Source organism: Platichthys flesus, chromosome 11 (genome assembly GCF_949316205.1).
Source record: "Platichthys flesus chromosome 11, fPlaFle2.1, whole genome shotgun sequence".
NCBI lineage: Eukaryota > Metazoa > Chordata > Actinopteri > Pleuronectiformes > Pleuronectidae > Platichthys > Platichthys flesus.
The window spans coordinates 9,663,618-9,688,131 of NC_084955.1; the positions used below are offsets into that span (position 1 = coordinate 9,663,618).

The 24,514-nt window shown below is 40.5% G+C and overlaps 1 protein-coding gene across 2 annotated transcripts in view; it reads right to left on the bottom strand.

The window, feature by feature from the left end:
* The window catches only part of LOC133965247 (ankyrin repeat and IBR domain-containing protein 1-like), a 36,352-nt gene that overhangs the window by 8,614 nt on the left and 3,224 nt on the right, over positions 1 to 24,514 (bottom strand). For both annotated transcript variants that reach the window (XM_062399701.1, XM_062399702.1), the window contains exons 3-17: positions 23,754 to 24,054; positions 21,830 to 22,012; positions 20,867 to 20,984; positions 18,370 to 18,578; positions 14,131 to 14,219; positions 12,744 to 12,888; positions 12,391 to 12,557; positions 9,564 to 9,652; positions 7,628 to 7,758; positions 4,604 to 4,738; positions 3,457 to 3,543; positions 3,038 to 3,104; positions 1,817 to 1,962; positions 1,165 to 1,343; positions 966 to 1,017 (exon numbers count right to left, since the gene is read on the bottom strand). In XM_062399701.1, coding sequence (XP_062255685.1) covers positions 966 to 1,017; positions 1,165 to 1,343; positions 1,817 to 1,962; positions 3,038 to 3,104; positions 3,457 to 3,543; positions 4,604 to 4,738; positions 7,628 to 7,758; positions 9,564 to 9,652; positions 12,391 to 12,557; positions 12,744 to 12,888; positions 14,131 to 14,219; positions 18,370 to 18,578; positions 20,867 to 20,984; positions 21,830 to 22,012; positions 23,754 to 24,054 — 2,098 coding nt within the window. The remainder of the gene's footprint in view (positions 1 to 965; positions 1,018 to 1,164; positions 1,344 to 1,816; positions 1,963 to 3,037; positions 3,105 to 3,456; positions 3,544 to 4,603; positions 4,739 to 7,627; positions 7,759 to 9,563; positions 9,653 to 12,390; positions 12,558 to 12,743; positions 12,889 to 14,130; positions 14,220 to 18,369; positions 18,579 to 20,866; positions 20,985 to 21,829; positions 22,013 to 23,753; positions 24,055 to 24,514) is intronic.

Genomic DNA, 24,514 nt, shown 5'->3' on the forward strand with positions numbered 1-24,514 from the left:
ATGATCTTTGGGTCATCGTGGTTTGTCGGAGCTGTTTACGCAGCCAAAGCAGCATTATTAAAGATTGAGAGATACATATTGATGGAGGCTTGTATGTAACAATCATGATTCCACTTTCTGCAATTAATCATAACTGATTAGCTGTGACATTACCAGAGTAACTCTTGTGTTAAAGGTCATCCAAGTGTCTGCAAGCCCTGACATTTATATTCAACTCAAAACGGAGTCATTAAACCATGTCTTAGGCCTAAATGTCCTCTGATATCCTCCTGAGCCGCGTTCATGTTCGCACGCATCACACCGGAAAACCGCACACACTGCATCAAGCTCTCGCCCAAGGGCATGTGCGGGGTGACCTCTTTTCGAGTTGAATATGAATATCTGGGCTTGCGGACCACACAAGCAGTAAGGAAGCTTGTTGCGCTTCATTCTGTAGTTTTATTACGTCTGAAGAAGAGGTCACTTTTGGCTGCAACACTGTTTAACCCTGAAACTCCAGAAGTGTTGCATGGACTCACTTTCCCTCACCCTCCATCACCATAGTGGTGAGTGGATAATGAGCACATTTCCAGTTTTCATGAGCTATCCATTTAATGCATAAAATCAAAGGCTGCATACCAATCACAAGTAAATGTAACAATCACACTAATTAACCACCTAAACATGGAAATGATTGCAGATGACAGATGAGATTCAGGCGTAATGTAGCCGCATCTTCTGTTGGATTAACACAGATATGGGTGCATACAGTGGTGACTATGTTATTACTGAATCCAATTCAATTTCTGACAACTCTGAAAGAAAGTATCGATTTGATTTGAACTGGTTTGATGTTTATTTTACCACCCAGGCTAAACTCTACCTGTAGGTTTATCAAATTATTGGAAAACATGTTCAGACCAAGTGTCAGCTTACAAAGATCTGAACAACACTTATAATTACAATAAAGGCTCTGTAATGATTACCTCAGGTGATGCAAAGCCTAAATATTCCCAGTCCCACGTTCCGCCAGCGAAACTGCAATTGACCAAGACACACAACATTTAGCCAGAATACATATATGAGTAACTCTAAGTACTAAACACCTAATTAGTCTCATTTGATCATTTCAACTGGAGCAGTAATACAGTTTCTCTCTTCTATAAAGATGAGTCTGTATGTTACCTGCGCCTGGGAACCTCAGGAGAGTCATTGGGGGCCACACCCCTGGCTACCGAGGCCAGGAACTCCAGCCTCTTCTGCTCCACCAGACACGCCGCCCGGATGATCTTGTGACGCGGCGTCCGCAGGTAAGGCCGATTGACTTTTTGAGCCAGGTCCTCAGTAACCATCTCTAAATCAGTCTGAGGAGAGAAATACAGTTGGCTGAGAGATCTTTTAGCAAACTCAAAAGAATGAGAGGGTTTAGTGTCTGAATGTAATTAAACTTTAACTTAATGTCTAATTTATTCCAGATTGGGATGTTCAAGGACAGAGGGACTTAAGAAATAACCCTTCAAGTGAACTACTTTTACTGCTACAATGTATGATCAATCAATTTTATAAGCTTTTACAAAAATTATAGGAGCTATGGAAGCCTTGCATGGTCACTTTACAGAATTTGAAAAGCCAATAGTATTAGGTAAATACAAAATGTGTCTTTCCATGTGATTACAAATAATATAACTCTAGATCTTTTAGTAGAAGCTGAGATGTGCAGGTATAATTGGGGTAGACTGTGGAGCTCATGAGGTTGAAAGCTTTAGTCCCAAATCTTTAATGGCCCATACAAGACTGGCTGCTGTGAACACTTGTCTTTTTCTCTCAACACTGAAACCTGCATAAGCTCGTAGATCTCTTTCTTTGTGCTTTTGGGCTCCAGAAAGAAGCCGTAAGGATAAGAGCACTTGAGGATGCGGCGAGTCTTCAGAAGTTCTAGGACCGCATCTTCAATGAAGGTTGTGTCAGGTGGTCCTCCTTCCCCTGGGAACAAGAAGTAGAGTTTCAGATAACAAAATGAATACCTGCCTTTTGTCGAATACAGCCCTGAATTCATCCTAAATCACCTACACTTCGAAGCAGATCAGTGCTAAATGAGGAATTCTGCACAAAGCATACTGAGGAAAAGCTCCAATGTGCTAAGTGCGATGAAGGAACTGTTTCAAATGAATGATCTCTAGGGGTCTAGGTTGATGGGAAACAAGGAACTGAAAATAGGAAAAACATCCTCCCGCAGAGCCCCTGCCCCCCCACCATTTTAGATCTACACATGCACGACCATCATTAGAGACTGAGAATCCTTCTCAGGGCAACGTATCCCCAGGATTTATTGGCGCTTCTGTGACGTAGCGTCTTTCAAAGAGTTAGTGGCGCCAGCAAGCGGACATATGTTCGATCATCATGCTTAAACTAAACAGAACGGCTTATGGTTCACAAAACAGAGGGACATTAAAACTTTCTCATTGTGTCCAACTGCAGCTCTGTTGCTAGGTAACAGCAGTAGCTGGAAAAGCTGTTGAAGCAGATGATGGAACATTTTGTGGACCAGATCGTCTAATTTTGGTCCGGCCTTCGTGGTCTATGAAGGAGGCGGTCCTCGTGGGCTGCATACACCCCGTAATTGGGACACATATTTAGAGAACAAAACCTGCCATCTGTCACTATATGATAAAGGAAAACCTGTGCAACCTTCAACTGAACAAAACTCCACTAATCACAGAGTAATGATCAACCATTTCTATTTCTATTTCTATAAAGACTAATGTAGATACCACCTCTACCGTTATATCTCAACTGATGCTAAACAGGCGGACAGTGCTTGTACAGACGAAGGTTTACAGGACTCAACAAACTTTTTACACAAAGCACGGCCTTATTGCAAAATAGACACGCCTGCTGAATAATAACCAGAACCACTGTTGTTAATACATTATTGAAACACCTTTGTGTTTCTTCTCCCTCCTGCACATGTCCCAAAGCTCAGTATCAGAGGACCAGATTAAGATGTGTCTAAATGTGTAATGAAGAGTGATACTGTTGTGGCAGACTGCTGACTCACTTCCACTTAGGGCTCGACTGAGCTGCTCCATCTTCTCTTTGGCTGTTTTTAACAAGCGCTGCTCCAGCTATTGTGCAGAGGACAGAAGCTGTTTTATGTGTGGATTATTGGAAAAAAAACATCTTGAGAGAACTGTTGGACTAAACACTGAAGAGAATGCCAGATATGAGGCTGAACACATTTAAAAGTGGGCTGTGATGTCTGATGTATTGTTTCAATAACAAGCCCAAAAAAGTAGGACAGTCTCTCCAGTATTATTATAGATGTACAGGATACAGAAATATTGAACATTTGACAGTATAATGCCTCAGAGAGCCCAGCCACATATACAGACAGGTGCCAGTTAACATCCAATGCATGACTGTGCCTCATACAAAGCAGACATCACATCATTAGAAGGCCAAGTCAGAGGTGGTTACCTGATAGCTGTGCTCATGGTTCTTGAAACGGGTGTAGTAGTGCATAAAACGGTCGAGTTCCTGAAAGCTCTTGTGTTTCTTCTCTGCCTGAAAAACCATGATGAAACACCAGTCACAGTCAATAAACTCCAGAGAGTGTTGCTCCCCCTCACAGGCGTGTGTAGGTACTCTGGCTGAGACCGGCCCAAATAAGTCAAAATAAGTGAGTAGAGCCAGAGGTGAAATCAGTGCTTGTGATTGGGAGGGACGCTGGTGCGGACTGAGAATGGACTTCTTCTTTTTTACCGTTGATGAAGGTACGGGGGTTTGACAAAGGTGAATGCATATGTTTAAGTGTTCATGCTAATTTAAGCTGCATAGAGTACATGTGTAAGCAAACTGACAAGCACAATTCTTTGACATTTTCAAATATCTATGTTTGTTTCAACATACTTTTCCCAACAAAAATTTACTTGGATTAATGTTTCAATCGAACTGCTAATCTTGGTGCTTTGTTACACCATCATGTTTTCGCTTCTTTAAGTTGAGTATAAACAATGAGATAATTGACAATCAAATTCATTATCAAGTTCAGTTGAAGCGTTTATAATTATATGCAGTCCTGTACAATAAAATTATTTCTGTGCTTTCCACTATGAATATAGTGCTTTTAAGAGTAAAAAACAAAAAAAAATATCAAAGTAAGAAAAATATAAATACGTACAGTACCTGTGCTGATGTTTCTTTAGTGCTGGGTAAAAAGTCAATGTAAAAAAAAGGTTGTAAAAAATGTATCTTTATCAGTCTATTGTGGTGGTTATTTATTTCAAAAAAATGTCAAGGGGAACTCCACCAGTTTAACACATCAAAGTCTGTTTATAGGTCTTACTGAAACATATGGGAAGAGGTTTTTCTGTGGCTCCAGAAAATCACATTTTTCTGATCTGACAAACTGCCTGGGGTGATGTCACTTAAGGTAGGTACCCCTAGGGCAAAAGATTCCACATTTGAGTATGTATGACGATGAGAGCTTGCTTTTAATTCCTGCTAAAGAGCCAAGGCTACATTGCCCTCTACCGGCATAACCCATCCAAATCGCTGGCCAGACTGTCAGATATGTGTGTGTGTGTGTGTGTGTGTGTCTGTCCGTGTCTCAGTGTGTGTGTACCTCATCAGTCATGCCCTTTGACTGCTCTTCCACCTGCTGGATGACCTCATAGCGGGTGCAGCGATAGTAGCCTCCTGTTGATGAGCTGTGCTTTTTCCACTCTTCCAGACAGATCCAGCAGAAGTCATACTTACACTACAGGGACAGGATGAAGATATTAAGACTTCAAACTGCTCTTGTCAGCCATCACATCTAAACTGGTGAGCCACTTACAAATACTAGACCAGTGACTGTATAATGAGTAGATTTCTATTTTATGATGAAGTTTTAAAATAAAGTCAATGTGTTCCTTCTATTACTGGGTCATGGTATGTGAAGGTGTCTGCGAACACACACATGATTTATATATATTTTCACATGATTGTTCCTCCAAGTTAAAAGACTGATGAATCTAACTAACATACTGTGACTACTCTAAATATTATTTAGCAAAGACCTGTGATTAAAACAAAGTCTAAGTCAGCTGATGGTGCTTTCAGTCATTCATGTCTTGAATTCTCTACGACCTAAATTAAGGTCTACTTAGAACCATACATTTATTAAAAGCAAACTCAATAAAGATCTTTTCTCTCAAACTTTTAGTTACGTTAAAATGTATCTGTATTACTATTGTTCCATTTGAATAATCGTAGATTCCTTTCTTTTGTATTCCCATTTTACTGTAATACCTTCTGTTATGTTTTTGTTGACGATTTTTATTATGTTGCACATTGATTCTATACCAGCTTTGAAATCCCTTCATTCCTTATCTATACCTCAAATCCTTTGTAGGAGGAGGAAGCCAATCACAGCTGACTCAGGGCAAGTTGTTGTACGTGCTATACAAATGAACTTGACTTGCCTGTAAACCCAGTAACCTGAGATTCAAGATCTACTTGTCTGTCTCAAGCTTATTGCTAACAACTAGCAGTTTGAACCTAGCAGTGAATCCTGAGCCTGCTGTCACTTGAAGGCACCCCACCTGATTTGAGATCAGAAATTCCCATTGCGTACGGTAGAACAACAGAACACTACAGCCCCTCCAGTCCACAGCCTATTGGGTGTAAGTGATTTTGCTCCCTGTGCAACAAGTAATTCTGGGAGAGACAAGTTAGCCAGAGCGACACAAAACCCTAAAGGCTGAGACCTCTGTTGTCCTGGAAACACGCTTATATGGTACTTCAGAAAAATCAATGAACGGCAGGGGGACACAAATGAAAGGACACAGAGACACAAAAAGACAGTGTGTGAAATGGAGAGACTTAAGATAAATAAGTGTGAGGCTGCACTGGAGGGAAAGAAATGTCAACGAAACGGACAAAGAGATGTTCCTTGGCAACACTGAGTCCTGTGTTTCCAGGCAACTGGGGTACAGCCATTTCTCAACATATAACAACAGGTCAAGAGGATGAGCCCTCTGTGGCCTTTCAGCTTGTGAAAGCTGCTCCATCTCTACCAAACTAATCTCCATCTCTAGTCAGCCTCTTTAACCAGGACAGAAACAGTGACAGGGCTGTCACAAAGACATAAGGAGTCTGCTTGTGTGACTGCACTGGGCTGCTTTCATGGCCTGCCCTCCAGCAACAGTGTTTGTCACAGAGACACAGTCAGGCATCATGACGCTGCGATCAGTCTCACACCGTCTGCCTCCACCACTCAGCGAGTGTCTTTTTATCTCCATCACCCCTGTTTTACTCTCTGTTGTCTGTCTCAGTCAGATCGAAGCTCCTGACTGAGTACAAGGCTTACTGGCTTCCCGGCTGTTTGATGGATTGTTTGTGAACATGACAGTATCATAAGCAAATGCCTGTAAAGGGGATTTTTAGAATGACTGCGAAATACAGAAGTTGACTTATGGCAGCTTAAATAGGATCAGGCTCCTTTTCACCTTTACAACTACATCTCGACCCAAAAGGACCAATTTGTTGCCTTTGAAAGACATGCTTTAATGCTTTATAAATACTTTGCTTAAGGGTGTTAACAGTGTGTCCCTTGTGTGGAAAACTTAATTTTCCACTCAACTGTTTGTTTACACAGAGGGTATTATGGAGCCTACAAATACTTAACTGTCCCATGTAAGTTATGTAAATTATTCTGTACCCACAGAGAAGAGCAACGGCATAAAACAAATATCTGACATGAGGTTATTACATATAATGAACTCCATATATGAGTTCAATATGATGTCAGACCTTCATTTTGTACTCTTGATTAGACAACCAGATTTTCTAAAGCTGCTTAAAGGTTTCCCCAATTAATACAATTGATCCCTGTGCTGAGTGCTAAGCGAGCAAGAAAAACAAGCAGCATGGCCAAAGGCTGAAATGTAACTGTAATTCTTATTGCTGCTGGTTATCCCCACCAAGGAGGTTATTATTAATTGGTGGAAGGATGCAGAAGAGGTCAGGAAATAAAACTTAAAATGTTGGTGCAGATCCAAATCAGGGGGCAGATCCGGGCATTTGTTTTCACTTTCTATAACATTGTTTGGTTGGTCTTTTTTCAATCAAACAATGCTTGATTAAAAAATCTGGCATATTTAAAGGGACTGATATCTAAGTGTACAATTTAGTGCTGTTTTTTTTTTTTTAAGAATTATTTTTGGCATTTTTATGCTTTATTGATAATGCAGAGAGAGACAGAGTTGAAATGGGGCAGAGAGGGGAGTGACATGCAGAAACGACCGCGGGCTGGAATCGAACCCGGGTCTGCTGCTGGCCTAGGCCCATGGGGGGGACGCCCTACCAACTGAGCTAAGGGCGCCCCAATTTAGTGCTGTTTGATTGAATTTAAGGGAACTGTTGGGCCTTGGTAGAGGGATGCAGTGTACTGAGTGCTATTCTCGTTATTCAAATTATGTTTTGACAAGTAGGACTGTATTAAAATGTTTAACAACTGCTTATTCAGGTAGTTTCCTCACTTAGAAAACAATCTCATTACAAGTTGAAAAACAAGCTAGCAAGAATAGCCCCTGAGATACACTTTTCAGATAATTACGAACTGCATTAGTAAGACAGATATGTAAAGCGTTCCAGACAAACTGACCTTAGCACACTGCATGTGGTTGCAGCCCTCATTTTTTTGAATCGGAGACTTGCAGTTGGCGCAGGGCTTGGAGTTACTCATCAACCATAAGCAGTTGGCTGCATCCTCATAGGCTTCGCTCACACCCGCCACTTCAAGAGGAGGAGGGACAGGTAAACAGGACAAATAAAGGCATGATCAGACAGAATGCAAATGGCTATTAACCATGACATCTAAAAAGGTTGCTGCACTGAGTGGGAAATAGTCCTGGCTGACTAATATTGATTGCTCATACATTTTGCTAACATCTCCCAAGGTGCTCATGCATCAATCCATTCTCAAAGAGAATAATTGTCCATTATCACAGCACCTCAGATGTACCATTTGAAAAATGCTGAGATAAAACAGAATCTGGGGGAAATGAAGTGGAAGATGGTCCCAAAACAACAAAAAAAAGCTTTTTATCTTCTGACTGTCATTTAAAAAAAGTGGCATTTACAAACAACTTGGACCTTCCTAAATGATAATTTTGTCTGCTCACAGTCCAATTACTGCTTCAAGACATTGCATACTTTCAATGAGTTTGTAATGACTGTGGTTTAGTTCGCGAAACTTGACTATCCCTTGACTGCAACACATAAAATCCAGGAAAGTAAGGTGAATGGCTAATCAAATAAACTTCTTGGACATCTTTAAAAATAATCACGAGGGGCCATATTCATAAACATGCTCCCAGAAAACTTAAGCCTAAAAATGTATAGCGAGGTCCTCCCTCACTAGAGTCCTTCGAGGGTCCCAGATACATATTTTTTATCTTTTTATGAGATTACTTTATTTATTTATGGCTATTGGGACATGAGGAAGATATCAACAAAGAAGTTAAAAAGCTTTTAAAACAACTTACCAACCCTACCTTTAAAAAACATTATCGCATTGACACACAAGCGCGCTTCACTTGCTTACATTGTCATTCCCTGTTGTTAATTAAGTACTTCTATCTATTTGATATTAAGGATTGTTGATACTATAAATGATTAAAATTAAAATATAGAATTAAATAGCTCATTTAGTTCTGTGACTGCTTGCCCATCTATTTAATTAGCAGTGTTTGTTGGCATGTAAATCTTACATAGCAAAAAGCAATAGAAGCAAGTTAAAGTACCAGAATATCTAACTGGACACAGGTTTGTTTACTGTTAGCTCAATTAGCTGACAACCATTAAACCGTTTTTAATAGGAAAACTTAGCCCCGGAGTTAACGGCCAATCCCCCTGATTGTGTGCACCAGTGAAGAGTGTAGAGAGCAGTATTGTGTGCTGCAGTATAAATGTGAAAAGGCAGCCTGCAGCACATTAACAGGATTCTTCACACACACAGGTGTTATACCACCTACAGCTGATAGCAAACTTATCTTAAATAACTTAATAAGACCATTTTCCTATGCTTAGGAAACTCCATAGCCTCTGTAAAGTCCTACTCAGAACACTTTTTCGCCTCAGGAGCTCTCTCAAAGTGCCCATATTGTGCTTTTTGTGGTTTTCTGTCTCCTTTAGTGAGTCATAGTGCTGAAAAGCACTATGGGTAACAAATGCCAAAGCAGTACAGTACAAGACAAACACATATGACGAGCGTTGCAGCGTGAAGACTTATTCTAGTGGACTATTTCAAATTAATATTTTAAACCTGTAAATGACCAAAATATGGGCTTTTAATGACTAATTACCCTTTTTGAATATTAATAAAGACATAAACGGAGATGTAATTCTTAGAAAACATCATTATTATAAAACGTTCACTCGGAGCAACTAGGAATCTTCATGAATAGAGCCATAGAAAGTTTAACAATATGGTGTCAAGACTGAGTAAGACAATGTAAATAGAAATAGAAGTGCATAGACTATGATTTTATTCTGGTGTATAAAATACCCAAATTATCATAATTATTGTCAATACTCACATTCCTGAGGCCTCATCTCAGTGACTTCCTGTTGCCACAATTTCCAGGTGTCACAGTCGCAGGGCTCATGCGCTTCACCTTGACACTCCCTGTAATACACACAGACAGAGAAGGGCAGACATTATCACCAGTGACATTAGAAGACAGTCAAATTCATTAATTAACATCAATTTGACTTTTTTGCTTAAAATGAATTACTGCATTGAACTATTAAAGTTGGACCTGTGTCACATCCAGCTCCATAACCAAACGTCAAATCAACCGAAATCTGAACCTGACAAGTGAACCTAATGGACACTTTGAGGAACCATATAGCAAAATAAGTAAGTTAAGTGTTATTACACAGGGTCTAGGCCATGATATGACAGTGAGGGAGCAGTCAGACCATTTTCTGGTCCCGGGCTGGGGGTGAAAGGTTTAACCATGTCCTGGATGTAGACTGGGTCTGATCCATTCGCAGCACGGTAAACCAGTACTAGTGTCTTGATGCGGATACGGGTAGCCACTGATGTGAAGGGAGCGGAGGAGCGGTGTAGTGTGAGAGATTTTCGGTGGTTAAAGACCAGTCGAGCTGCTGCATTTTGGATGAGCTGCAAAGGTTGCATAGCATTTGCAGGTAGACAAGCCAGGAGGAAGTTGCAGTAGTCTAGGCGTGAGATGACAAGAGCGTTGACCAGAACCTGTGCCGCCTTCTGAGTGAGAAAGGGATTTATTCTCCTGATGTTGCTGCAGCAATGTTAGCAGTAAGGCAGAGTTGATAGTCGAGTGTCACACCCTGGTTTCTTGCGGCCTGGTGGCTGCTGCAAAGTTGTCAATAGTGATTGTAAGGTCAAGGGTGGGAGAGCACTCCCTGGAAGAAAAAGAAGCACGGTCTTGTCAAGGTTGGTTTTCTGGTGTACGGACATCCACTGAGAGATGTCAGTCAGACATGCTGAGATTTTTGCTGCTACCTGTGTTTCAGACTGGGGAAAAGAGAGAATTAGTTGGGTGTCATCTGCATGGCTGCGGTAGGAAAAGCTATGTGAGTGAATAACCCAATCCCATTTGACCCCTTCTCACTACACTCTATTTTGAAACGGAGTCACAAGGGGTAGTGGTTGAAATATTCCCCTACACAATGGGATAGCCCTTCAAGAAGCTGTTACATCATCAGTTGTAGTCGCCAACCTGACACGTCATCAGTAGTCGTCGATGAGTAAACTGATGAGAAAAAAGGAGGGGACTCAAGATGTAAACCTTGAGGGACCCCAGTAGTGAGTGGTTCAGACACAGATCCTCTCCAAGTTACCCAGTGGGTACAATCGTTGAAGTAGGTTGTGAGCAGGGAACGGCAGAGCCTGAGACACCCAGGTCCTGAAGGGAGGAAATAAGTATCTGGTGGTTCACTGTGTCAAATCGAGCAGAAAGGTCTAGAAGGATGGCTACAGAGGAGAGGGAGGCTGCTCTAGCAGTGTGAAGTTGCTCAATGACAGCAAGGAGGGCAGTCACAGTGGAGTGGCCTGCCTTGAAACCAGACCGGTGAGGATTAAGAAGGTGGTGCTGGTGAAGATAGGAAGAGAGTTGATTAAAGATAGCACGTTCCAAAGTGCTTTGGAGAGAAAAAGAAGAAGAGACAGGTCTGTAGAGAATAGAATACATAGTTCAGCAGTTAAAAAACACATGCGGTACTTTGATCAAAGTGCTTGTTTCAGATCTGTTCTGCTCTGAACAATTGTATTTCAATGCTATCAGACTGTAAAATCATTTTCCTCATACTCTCAGGCTCCTTGAACTGCTGTTTGGCAAACTTCAAGCAGGCTGTTATATGCCTTTTACTCAGAGATGGCTTTCACCAACCACTCTGTCATTTAGAAATGATCGATGGAGTGCTGTTTTTTTGAAGAGATGGTTGCCAACAGAGCTCTCTCTGTTGGAGAGGCCACTGTTGGCTCCCTGGAAATAGCCGTCCTTTCCTCTGTACTTGAGTTTGACATGACACCAAAATCTCAGAAGAGTCTGGATTATTTCAGTCTTTTTCTGTTTAACAATGTCACAGCACTTTGGAAAAATGACATTAAAAATGACAAATTATCAAAACATGTTTCTATTTCATCATATTGGGGCATTGTGTAAATAAATTGAAAAGAAGGTGAGTGTATTCTCTCCCACTTAAACATATGTAGACGGACACGTGTAAAATTTCTAGTATTTTTCTATAACAAAATAAAATCCTATCTGTCTTCTTGTCAGACTGACAAAAAATGTATTCTTGGCTTCAAATCTTTTGTTTTAAAAACCTCTATAATTACATTATCATTATAATTTCTTGTGCAGTTCCCGATCAAAACCTGTCTGTTTGGAATGGGTTATTTCGCTTGGCCTGGGGTGATGCTGGTTGCAGCTTTCTTTCAGAAACTTCATAAGTGACCTGCAGTAATTGAGCAACTTCAAAGTGACACTGAAGCCGCACCATGGCTACTGAACAAAGAGCCGTTCACCTGTTTAATTAGAGTTTGGTCTACTCAGTAGGCAGAACCCCAAAATAGAGAATCAGTCCTTGTTGTGAATGCACCTGTTGTTGTTACGTACGATGTCCTAACGGCTGTTACAGAACACTGGTCACCTGTTTATTCAAAGTTTATTGATATTGAACACATCGCGTGTCAAAATCACGCCAAAAATGCACTTCCTTGAGTGTAAAGCCAATGAAGCCGATAAGATTCTCCAGTTCTAATAGGTGTTCAATATATACAGACAGACAGATAGAAAACGAGATAGAAAGTTTATAATAATAGAATTTATATAAACGTCTACATTTTCAAATACAATGTGTTTGCACTTTACTGACCAGCAAAAGAGGTGGCCTTTGCCACAATCTACTGCAGGGGCACGAAGAAGGGGGAAAATAAGAGGGTCGGAGGTGGAAGCTCCAGGACCCTGGGTGTTGAGTCTCACAGCCCTTTCACACCCTGCCATAGGACACCAGCGGATTGCTGGATTGTTCTCCACAAATGCCTGTAACAGAAGAAAAATAAAAAATCAGTTTGATGGTTTCTGTTCCTTGTTTCTACTGTACCCTGAACTACAGGAGTCACGTGTTTTATCACTCGAGGTGACACTTTGATTTCAATGTTTTGTGCAGTGGGGACAGCGTTAAAGGAATCTGTTCGCCGTGAGCACGTCTGATCTGATCTGGTTTACCTTGATGTCAAACTGCAGGTATCGCCTGTCCATCTCTCTGGACACCACACTCTCTATGACTTCCACAGGTACTAGCTGGTAGCAGTCAAAGGCCGGGCAGAAGATGTTATGGGCTTCACCCTCTTGGATCTTTAGATTTAGAAATCTGAAAAAGAATGATATATACTGCAGTGAGCTAAGGGTGGTTGATATCCCAAATGTACTCAGTGTATTATAGCTTTGATGCAGTAAAGGACTATAAGGTGCAGGAATGAGACTTTCTTTGCAGTTTTGCTTCTCTCACCTTCAGCTCTCTCACTCACAAAGACACACAAAAAACATACATGTACACAAACTTGCCTGCCCATCTAAAGTACTCTGTCTAAAGTACAAGTGTATGTGATATATAAAGGTGAGACATGTTTTTGTATAAATAGGGGACATGGAGAGGGCCTGGAGAGAATGAAAGACCTGATTTGCCAAAGAGATTTTATACATGTTGAGATCAGGAGCAGTGATGGAGGATGGGAGCAAACAAACTGGTTTAAAAAAGAAAAAGCAGTGGATGCATCATCCGTTGAAGAAACAGCAGTTATCTGTGAAATATTCAGCAAAACTGAAGGAGGCAGACAGCACCACAAATTTGTTTCACCATTTGAAATTCCACCCCCTACTGACTGAAGAATGCCTGAAACTGTATGTGTCCACATCTCCCTTTGAGGGATACAGTCACACCACCATGACAAATAGTTGGTAACTGTATTGATACCAATATTGGGGAAAAACTGAAGTTACCACAAGCTTGTCACTTGACTCAAACATGAATGCTCAGTTGTATTGAGGGGCAAAGAAACTTATGTTCTTCTAATCATATCTGTTTTGGTTTATTTATGTCAAAAAAAAATTATGTAACACAGAATAAAGTTATTTTGATTAAAATGTTTTTTTCCTGCAGAAGCATAGGTTAGTACACAAGAAAACTTGCTTTTAAACCTGGGGACGGAAGTTCAGATGTTTAAAAGTCTATCTGTGCCATTGCTTGGTTTGACTGAATATAGTTTTACTAGTATTAGCTTAGTTGTAATTTTCCCTGTGATTTTAAAATTATTCTAATAGATGAATTAATGATATAAATAATGATATTTTAAAGCAGATATATTTTTAATGGTCAACTGGAATCATCACAGTGATGTTGTTTGTTTGCATCGAAGGGGTTAATCAAGCAGGCGAAGATTTAAAAAATGTGTAAAAAAAATATCACCAATATGTCACCTAAATATAATTTATGTCATAACTCCCAGCCTTCCAAACAGCCATTGGATAAAAAGAAAAGCATTGAGGATCAGTGGAAGTACATTAAGGACATAGCAAGGCAATCCACAGAAGGCCAAGCCAAAAAATGTCTTACCCTTCCCAGCATGCTCTGCAGAACTCGTGGCCACAGGACATATCAACAGGTTCTTCAAAGACAGAGATGGAAGACATGCAGATTCCACACTGTAAGACAAAAGAAGAAGATACTTATTGGTTAAAGACCGTTTAGTTACATATATCTCCAATAAAAATGAGTCATTCGTAAATCTCTCTGTTTCAATTTCTAAAGGTCCTTCATTAAAATCGATGCATTCAATTGCATCACACTTTGAATGAAATCCCACACAGCCTTAGTGAAAATTCCTGACACGGTTTTCTGAAATTTAAAAAACAAGATAATAGGCTGACGAATCTTAAATATGTATCAATAACACTGAACCGAAGGCCAAGATGATGACCTCTCCTTTTGTTTTGGAATGGTAAGATATTGAGTTTTGTAGTGTTCACTGAACAGAAATCATCCATTATACCATCCTTTCTACCCTTCCTCCTTCACGTCATCAAGCTCACCACTAACAAATGGTTAAATGGTTCTTGGATCCTCGTGTTTGAAGGTGCACACCAGCTAGAGCAGTGATTTTCAACCTTTTTTGAGCCGTGGCACTTCTTTTACATTTACAAAATCCTGGGGCACACCACCAACCAAAATTACGCAAAATGACACTCTATGGCCTAACACAGTACATATAATACATATAGTTAGTAGACCTATTTTAAATGATACAACACCCACCGTGGGCCTTCGCAATGCTTTGTTTTAATTAAACAGTTGGATTTCCCTGGTCCGCACCAGTTCTTTAGTCAGCTGCTAGGCGCCAGCCGAGGCGCACTGCCGGAGGGGCCCCCGAGAAGGGCCCGACACACGTCCAAAGTCACCGCTTCCGCCGGCCGCCGTACCCTCCAACCGGTCCCCGCCTTTTGCACCGCCGACGGACACTGCCCCGCGGCCCAAGAGAAAGAAAGCCCCTGCACCACTGACGCCGTGAGGTGCCGCGGAGGAGAACACCCCCCACAGAAAAAAAAGTTTGAGGCGTGCCGCACACCGAGCCTTTGTTGGTGTGGAGAGAAGGGCTGCAGACGGCCCCAGCCGAGGCACGTACCCAGCGGTTTTACCACAAATACCAATGAACATCGGCCAATGACATCGGTGAAAGTCAGGATTATTACCTATGTGCCGATGTCAGTAAACAAGGGGAATATAGGCCGCTACCGATGTTCGGCCGATACATCGGTGCAACACTAGATATTTGACAATTTCCCACGGCACACCTGGCGATCTCTCACGGCACACTAGTTGAAAATCACTGAGCTAGAGGTACTATGGTCCAGTAATACGCACAACCTTTAAATACTAATTAGATACTAAACATCAGATGAATTGTTTTCACTCTCACTGAATCTTGAGACAAACAGATACAAATGACAAATAAGACAGACCCTCACAAAAAATTTAAAGGATGCAGTGCACTTGAACAATGTAATTATTGACTTGTGGAGGGGAACAATGTGACATAATCAACCGTAACCTTTAAAAAGGCTCTGAAGTAGACCCGGTCGATTGGCCCAGTTCAAGACATGCCCTCTCAGAGCCATGACAAAAGATAGTGTCAGGCAAATGCAGCTGGTAATTTCTCACAGAGCGATTGGTAAATCAAGTGTGTCAGCTTCAGCTATCATCTATCAGTCTAGTTCACATTTTGAAAACACTGGATTGAAACATACAAAGGTTAAATGATCCACTAAAGAGATTGGACACGTCTAATTTCCCCCACAGATGTCTTTTTAAAAGGCTGAAACATCCTGGTCAGCAATATCAGGAGTAAAACCATATAAAATTACAGAAAATTATGAAAATTACAATACAGTCTTCGGTATTGATTGCAGACATAACTGTTTACAAGTATCACAACAAGCACAACCACTGAGATTTTGGATGGTAAGAAGCTTGTGATGAAGCGGTTTTTGCAGGTTGCACACAGTTTAGTTGCTGCCAAAAATTAACCCATATCTTCAAGCCAGGCTCTAATCAGATGAAACGAAAGTGAACTTTGCCCTTCTATGCTGCTGACCGCCTCTGGGACACTGATTGTTACCCAGCACACTTGACACCCTTGTTGGCAGTCTTCAAAGCAAATTGTGAGCAGCATAAAATCAGCTAAAGGCCAGGGGCCTCATTTGAGATCCATCAAAACAAACTTGACGGGACAACGTGCACACCCGTATGGAAACTCTTATCCATGCGTACAAACACTTTAGAGATGGGGAAAATTGCCAACCCAGATGGTGAGGTAGCAAAATGTGATTAGAAAGAAATTAAATGTGAGAGAGGAAACGTTATGAGGCCTCTTTCACTTCACATCACACGTTACTTATAGATCAACTTAATCGTAAAACATTCCAACCAGCAATGTGATTTGTACTTGTGCTACTGAGCCATATCGATCTAATTAGCATCTTTCAACTGGAAAAGATATTATCCAACGGAAATCTCAAATCAATTTCTGCTCGGTGTTTCAGGCACCGGCTCACCATCACATTACACAGCCACCAAACATAGAGGAGCAGACCGGACTGTACTCTGTATGGTCGGCTGTGGAGTTCTCGCACAGTGTGTATAAACCAGGCTTGAACGAGAATGTTTGAGTCCTTTCAATTAAACTATGTTATTAAAGCTAACTGATTGAAGTATCAACATTGTTTGTAGAAATCCTTTTTACCAACTGTATATTTTATACTGAAAACCAGGTATTATTCATAATGAAGTCTGCTCTGAAAAATAGGGATATAGGGATATCCCAGACAAAGTCTAGATAAGGTTGTGAGCAGTAAACAGGGGATATTCTGACTCTCTAGCAGCTGGGGGCAATAGGTCTCCATTATGACCTTGCATATTTGCATATTTACAAACAGAACTTTGTCCAATGAGGTGTTTGCTGCAGAGTCACATTTCAATAACTCATGCTTGCTTGTTAAAAGCGAACTAAATATTTGTTTTATCTTTGTTTAACAAGGCGCTAAAATGTGACTTTACAGATCACATTTGATATGAGTTTATGTTAGCTGCAGAGTAAAACTAATTAGAGACAGCCACAGCAACTGTCATGCAGCCTTTCTTTAAATGTACCATCAGTATTTTATTTTCCAACGTAAATTAATTTAATGACTAGTCCCTTCATGTTTAATGTAGAGGGTTGCATCATATCTAATTTTCAGTCTAGATTATTGGACTATGGAGCGTTTCAATCTTGCTAATAAAACTAATTACTAATACAATTTTTTGGAAAGAATTTTAATACTCTCTTTAAGTTCAGAGCTTGCCACAACATAAGTAACAACCCACTGTTTCTCTGAGGAGAAGGGGGTTGTGCTTGTGTTTATATTGGTGAGGGAGAGCACTGGCATGAATACTAATGATTACAAGGCTGGGAAATAATGCAGCAATATGCAGAAAGACAGGTGTGGTGATGACATTTTAAAGAATTCAGCAGAAACACTTCAGGAAATTGGTTGCACCATGGGACTCAATTTAAATAAACATTGTTGCACAGTTTTAACAGGCACTCTGCTGGTTGCTTTAAGTGTAGTTCCATGGCTTTATCCTTGCTGAGGAAAACCTGCTGCTCACTGAAGCTACTCATTCTGTGCTTCAATTTCATCTGATGGCTCTTCGCTGATGAGTACGGTTACATGACACACTGAAGATTCTCATATATCATGTCTACTATTGGCAGTTAAAAATATTCGTCCAAATGAAAAAATGGTCATCTGTGAAAAAAAAAAAATCTCAGTGCAGGGTCACTATAGCTGATTCAAACATGCACTGCACTCCAGATAATATACTAAAATTATCAGAAAATGAAAATACAAATTTCCAAGTCACAGGCTATGGACAATATCTGGAGATTTTCCTGCCAACCCCCTCAAAAACTTGCATGAGCCCATGAGAGCAGGAGATTATCCGAAGGTTACACCTCGAGCAAGTGGACGATGATGACGTGTCTGACAACACAAATATCTTAGGGATGAGCAGGAGGTGCCATACATGTAGAAGATGGAAGTCATTAATCCGCTACTTCCTACCTTCTGTATTTTACGGACTTTATGTCTGAAATTGTCTTCAATGGCAAATATGAACAATGTCACCATAAAGAAACTATGCACAACTTTCTCATTTGCATTTGTCTTACAAATGGGGCTCAACACAGATGTGGCTTGTTTGAGGGTAAGCATTTAATTTGACTCTCTTAACAGGGAACCTCAAGACATCTCTTACCAGCGAAGACTCCTCGTCAGTAGGCATGAGGCTGATCTGGTCTGGGGAGGAAATGGAAGAGCGGGTTGTGCGTGGCGTCCTGGGCGAGGGCAAGGTGTCCCAGGCATTGCAGCCACTTGGAAGTGGGTTGGGCATCTGTACCCCTGAGCGTTGGCAGCATTCTTCCGCATTGTTCATCCAGGCCTCTAAGAGCTGCTCTCTGTCCCAATCTGTTGCAAAAGAGTAAAAACATAGAGTAAAAGAAAGAAAGGTTAAGATGTAAACAAAACAAAAAAAATAGAAGCATTATTTAAGTCAATTAGAACCCCATTTGTTTTTTATTATGAACACATGAAGAACAAAGGGGCATGAAGAATGAGGTTGGACAACCGCCAAAAAAAAAAACAAAGTCGAGTGTGCTATCAAGTAAAGCCTGGTGCTTATTGATAAAAAGGCTCCTTCAACACTTCGCCTCAGCTAAACTCCCACTTCAGCCACACAAATGTATTCACATGAAAACTGTTTGTTTCAGTCCATCCCATACACATTTACGACCCATGTAAGACTATTGTGAGATTTGATAAGCGCGTAGCTGAATCCACCAAAGCTCACACAAATCCCACTCCTGTGGCAAATCTACCATATAAGCCCTTCAAACAACATAGACCTGCTGCCATCTGGTTTTCTCTTTCAGAATAGCTGTTCAATCTCACATTAGCAGAGCAACAGCTTTGAGAGTTTTTCAGTATTAATATTGAATGACTTGTGGACTGTGCTGGAGCCCAAATATTCTGACGAAAAAAGTCGCTGCCAATAATAAGAAACATGACCCGGTCAACTGTGCAATTAGGCCATTATCAGCCTCCAGACACATTCCACTGCCAATCAAATGGCTCAGACTCTAAATGGCCTGGTTTAGATAATGAATATTGCAACAATTTGCTCCATGATCGTTCAATTAAAACTCATCAATGAGTGTGACCCTATCTTCATGCTTTTGGCCATTAAAAGAAGTCTGAATTTAACATTTTCACATTTAGTCTTAAATATGAAAAATTAACTAGGAAATGCAAATTGTCATAAGTACAGATTGACAGGCTCACAGCTTGGCAAGAACCACCACTGTGATAAGAAAACCGAAATTAACGATACATAAGTCCAAAAACCCTTCTCCTAGAGATTAACAAAACTCCTTAACTTTCCATCCCTATTTAAGAGACAGGAAGCATTCCCACGATAGGGGTGAATAAATATAGCACCATTCTGGGGTCACTTCCCCATCTCTAAGCTCCTAAAAGTATGTCTAATATGTAGCACACAGTACACATGGCTCTACAGCCACTCAGCCAACTGAATCAGAGAGTCGAGTATTTAAAGACTGAAAATCAACCCAGATCTCTGACACATTTAACTAAACTAACAAAATCTGAAGTGAGTTAAATTAAGTAGGGTGAAGATTCCCAAAGGCCTAAAATCAAATCGCAAAAATGTCTGAGTATTGGACGGGCTTCATCCACATTAATTGAGGTTAAAAGACATTTGACTTGGCAAAATCCTATGTGCTGGACATTAATACGAGCTGAACTATGTGCATGCGTACAGAACGTTTCCCTGTTAATGTGACTGTGTTAAACTCTAGCCCTTTACAAGGTGTGTAACTTGGCTTTAAATTCATTGCCACCATTACTTCACACCAATAGATTTAATAAGGCAACTTAAATTTTACACCCTGTGTCACTCTCGATTTCAATCCCATACTTTATTCTCTTCTGGCATTAAATCTATGCCACAAATGCACACAGTTTGCTTGAAAGCAGTCATGTGAGTGACTAAAAGACCAGCGATTAAATTCAGACATATTGCATTGCTTTGCTCACCTTTCCCCATGATTTATCAACCTCAACCTCAGTGTGACACTACTTAATGTGGGGTGGATAGAAATCAGGCTGCCTAGCTTATATTTAGAAATATAAAATATTACTGATAATATAACTGACAATATAACCGACACATAATGTATATTTGTTGCATAATATATGTTTTAACTCAAGCAAAAAACGTCCCGCTGTATGTTGTTTTAATGAGAATAGAGTTGAAGAACATATCAAATCAAAAACCACAGTAATCAAAACTATATCAGTGATAGCAATACAGGTAAAATAGCATAAGATTAAAAAACTGTGGTTCAGCTTGTTTGTGAATGTGCCTGTATCTTTTCCTCGCATATTTGGTGGAGTTCAGGCTCAGTAAAACTGCATTTAGAGCATGTGACAACAACATGCTCCCATGAGTACAATATAAGATAAAAACATTTTGAGTGTGCCCCTTCGAGTGTATGGGATGAACTTTACATAGTAAATTAAATGTATCATTAAATGCTTGTTTCACAAGTAAACAGTGAAAGGAGGGCTATAAGAAATATAACATCTACCCAAGGTGTAGCAATGTTGAAAATAAAGGACCAGCAGACTCAACCTTGTGAGTTACTGTGTGTGTATCTTTGTGTGTTTAATGGTACCATGGGCACGTAGCAGTGCCTCTGCAGTGAAGAGGGGGGCCTGCAGCATGTCAGCTGTCTCCACTATCAGCATGTCCTTCAGCCTCCGTAGATCCTGAGGCCGCAGGCCCTCGTATATCTAGAAGAAAAAGGGGCAGGGGAGAGGAAAGGACAAAGTGAGCATGGAAGGAGGGGATGATAAATAAGTTGAATAACAGAGGAGGAAAGGAAGGTAAGGGGGACAGAACCAGGAATTTAACAGGCCAAGTTGGCAGAGAGAAGTAATGGAGGAGCAGAGGGAGACAGATGGTGAGACCAGGGGAGGAGGAGGGGAAGGAACGAGGCAAAGGAGAGAAAAGAATTGAAGTATTAAAAGCGAATCAAATATAGATGATTACAGACGCATGACTACGTCAGTGACTTATGATGATGGGAGTCACATGCCTTGAGGCAGGCTATTTTGTGTGACTAATGTGTGTGCGTGTGTAATCTTGTACAGCTATCTTTGTAAGGACCAGTTTCAGTCTACAACCTACGGAGTGGGGACATTTGGGGAAAGTGAGGACCTTTTTGCAGGTCCTCACTTTGTGACCCCATTTAATGGACTGGATTTTGTTTACACAAAATTCAAGCAAATGTTAACACTTTACCTTTTAAACACTATCAACCTACTATGACTGAAACTGGTTCAGTTCTTACAAAATTTAAAATGTTTCCGTTATTTACCAATGTGTATAAAGTTATAAAGTTAAAGACTCTCAAGCGGAAAAAAACGTTATTTAACTGACAAAGGAGGTTCTGTATAAGCACTATCTATGTGTGTTTTTTTGTGTAGGTTTAGAGAAGAGTTTTATCAATAACAAACAATAAAGTTGGGTGATTGTAGAAGAACTTGTTTGGGATACGTTTGTTGACAGTGACACCAGTTGAGGGGAACAAACTGAGAGCTGTGTACCGACTGCCTCTTAGTATTTCATTCTCTACCTCTCTTCGGTCAAGGGCTGCGTACTCTGCCTCTACACCCTCTGCCTCAGGGGCAATCGAAAAGACCATCTGCGACTCCAGGCATAGGGCCAACTCCTTGTGGTGCTGCTTCTCTGCACAGTCACACGGAGTCTCGCGGTTTTCATTCTCCGCAAACAGGTCCGCCTCTCTCTGCACCAGGAACTGAGACGGAGAAAACAAAGGGGAAAATCTGTGTTTAAATCATTGGGGGGGAGGGGCACTGTGTGCAGGACACTGTTCTAAAGCTCATTGGTTAGGTATGTATATTTAAATACATTAAATTATAAAAAAGATGGACCCTGATTTTAAGGTAGTTGAGAGTAAGGGTACAAACATATGTCAGGAAAATTGATCCCAACCAATTTGATTTTAATTAGTGCTAACAATTTCAACAAGTTTCACTTTATCTTAACTCAAACATTATCACGTTTAGATATGCAGGCTCTCTTAAAAGCAGTAGCAGAGACAAAGCCTGTTTTTGATAGTTACAGCAGTGCTTTGTTTCACAATTCAGCTGGAAGACAAAGATTTGATTCTTCTGTTCTCCAGTGCTCTAATCAGCCTGCTGGAGGTCCTGAGAACGCACAGTGGCAAACCAATTGCACGTCATCTGGAACTGTCCACAGGCTCCTGGAGGCAGTTTTTAAATTGAAATGTATTTTACTTTTAAAAGCATCTACCTTCGCAATCTAAAAGAACTGCATAGTTAAAAGTGAGATAAATACGTGCTGAGGATGTTGTAGGTAAAATGTTTTGCCAGAAATGGCTCAAAAAAGCGGAACAAACACTAAATGAAGGGAGGGACACAGATCACAATGTATATGAGGAGAATCTTATCAAGAAGCCAAGTTCATATTTTTGGCGAAAATGTATCTGAAACAAACTAAAAAACTCTGACTTTATAAAGTGGTAATAATCAACAGGTGCAACATCAATATAGGTTGAAAGGAAAGTGTATAGACGCAAAAATGTGTGTATGTATGCCACCTAGGAAGTATATGTATGTATGTATGGTTGAGTAAATATGTTTGCTCAATTACGAATATCCCATGAACAGTATAAAGTTATATATCAGTTTACTTCTCGTGTGAAATTTTAGCTTCCCACAAAAAATGTGTCCAAACTATTCTTAACATTTAGCTTTTTGCTAAATAATGTAGGATTTCTGTCTTTCCATCACAACAGACCTACAGGGCTATATCCACATGGTGTTGTTCTGTACTGCATAAGTTGCAAATTGTAATTTGATAGACAGAATCTCACTGAACAGCTTTCTGGGAAAAATAACAAACTTACATAATCATGAGTCATGGAAATTAATGCTATAGCACATTGTGAAAATCTATGATTAGTTTTGGAGCCATAGTTGAATCCAACTGATGTTCATATTGTAAACTAAATTCTTCATAAGGATTGCAAAGCAAAGTTTTATGCAAACTCCTTTTTCAAAACTAAACTTGTGGTCTTAACGAGGACAGATACTAAGAGAAGCAGCATGACAGCTTAATTTATCTGTCTGACGTTTATATGTGGTGTATTCTGCCCCAGGGATTAATAAAGCCGTTTTGTGCTGCACACTCTCTTCCCAAAACTCACCAGGGAGGTATTTGATCACACTTAATGGAATGTATGTGAGCCTGCAAATTACTGTCCCTTACCCAGGGTCGCGACTGGATCTAACACAAGGCCACACACCAGCCACAACAATACAAATATTCACAGCACAAAGGGGCAAATTATGAATAATCTATCCATCCATCTCCCTTAGCCTTTTATCTTCTTTCCACTCAAATGGTTCCCTGTCTCGTGAGACTCTTCAGTTTCCATCTATAGAGACATTGATCTAAATCCCAAATCTAATACTTGAGAATATTTTACCCAAGTCCAGACTGAAAAACCCTACCTCCACACAGGTCTTCACCCCTGAGCCAGCGGCATAGTGCAGGCAGGTGTTTTTCTTGTTGTCTGTAGCATTGACATCAGCACTCTCGTATTCTCCGTGATCCAGCTTTGCCCCAGTCCATGCCAGGATGATTTGTAGGCATTCAGCCCGACGCTGTTCATCATCGTATGGCCGCGAGATCCGAGGCTGCAGTGCCCCCTCTGAGATCAGGATCTGGGGCCCCATGCAGAGGAGGTGCAGAGACGTCTCATTGTGCACATTACGCTTGTTAGGATTTCCATCTTTGCTTAAGACAAAATACCTGACAGAATAAGACAAGGACAGGAAAAACTGTTGTTTAAATATTATACTTAGAAATAATATTTGAAATGAAATATATAGAATTACCTAACATCAACCGTGCGGAACTGTAAATTGAAATTATCCAAATCAGTCTTGAGCCCCAGAATTTTGGAGGTTTGTGTCAAAACAGTATCAGAATCATAATTATCCATCCGGAATCTATACAGACATGTATTTTGCACCCATTTCAATTGAATGTCACCCGCTGCCATTTTTCACACACCCTTGCAATTTTTTTTAGTTAGGTATGGATGCAAATTGAGCAAGCCTTAAATTTGTGAATAAAGGACAGGGCCTGAGAAAAGACAAAGACAAACACATGCAAGGCTGTTAGCTTGTCGGGTGGGAAGCTCTTGGAGTCCCATCCTATTTCAACCCAGCATGTCGCATTCCTGAGAGCTGCTAACAGATGGCTATGT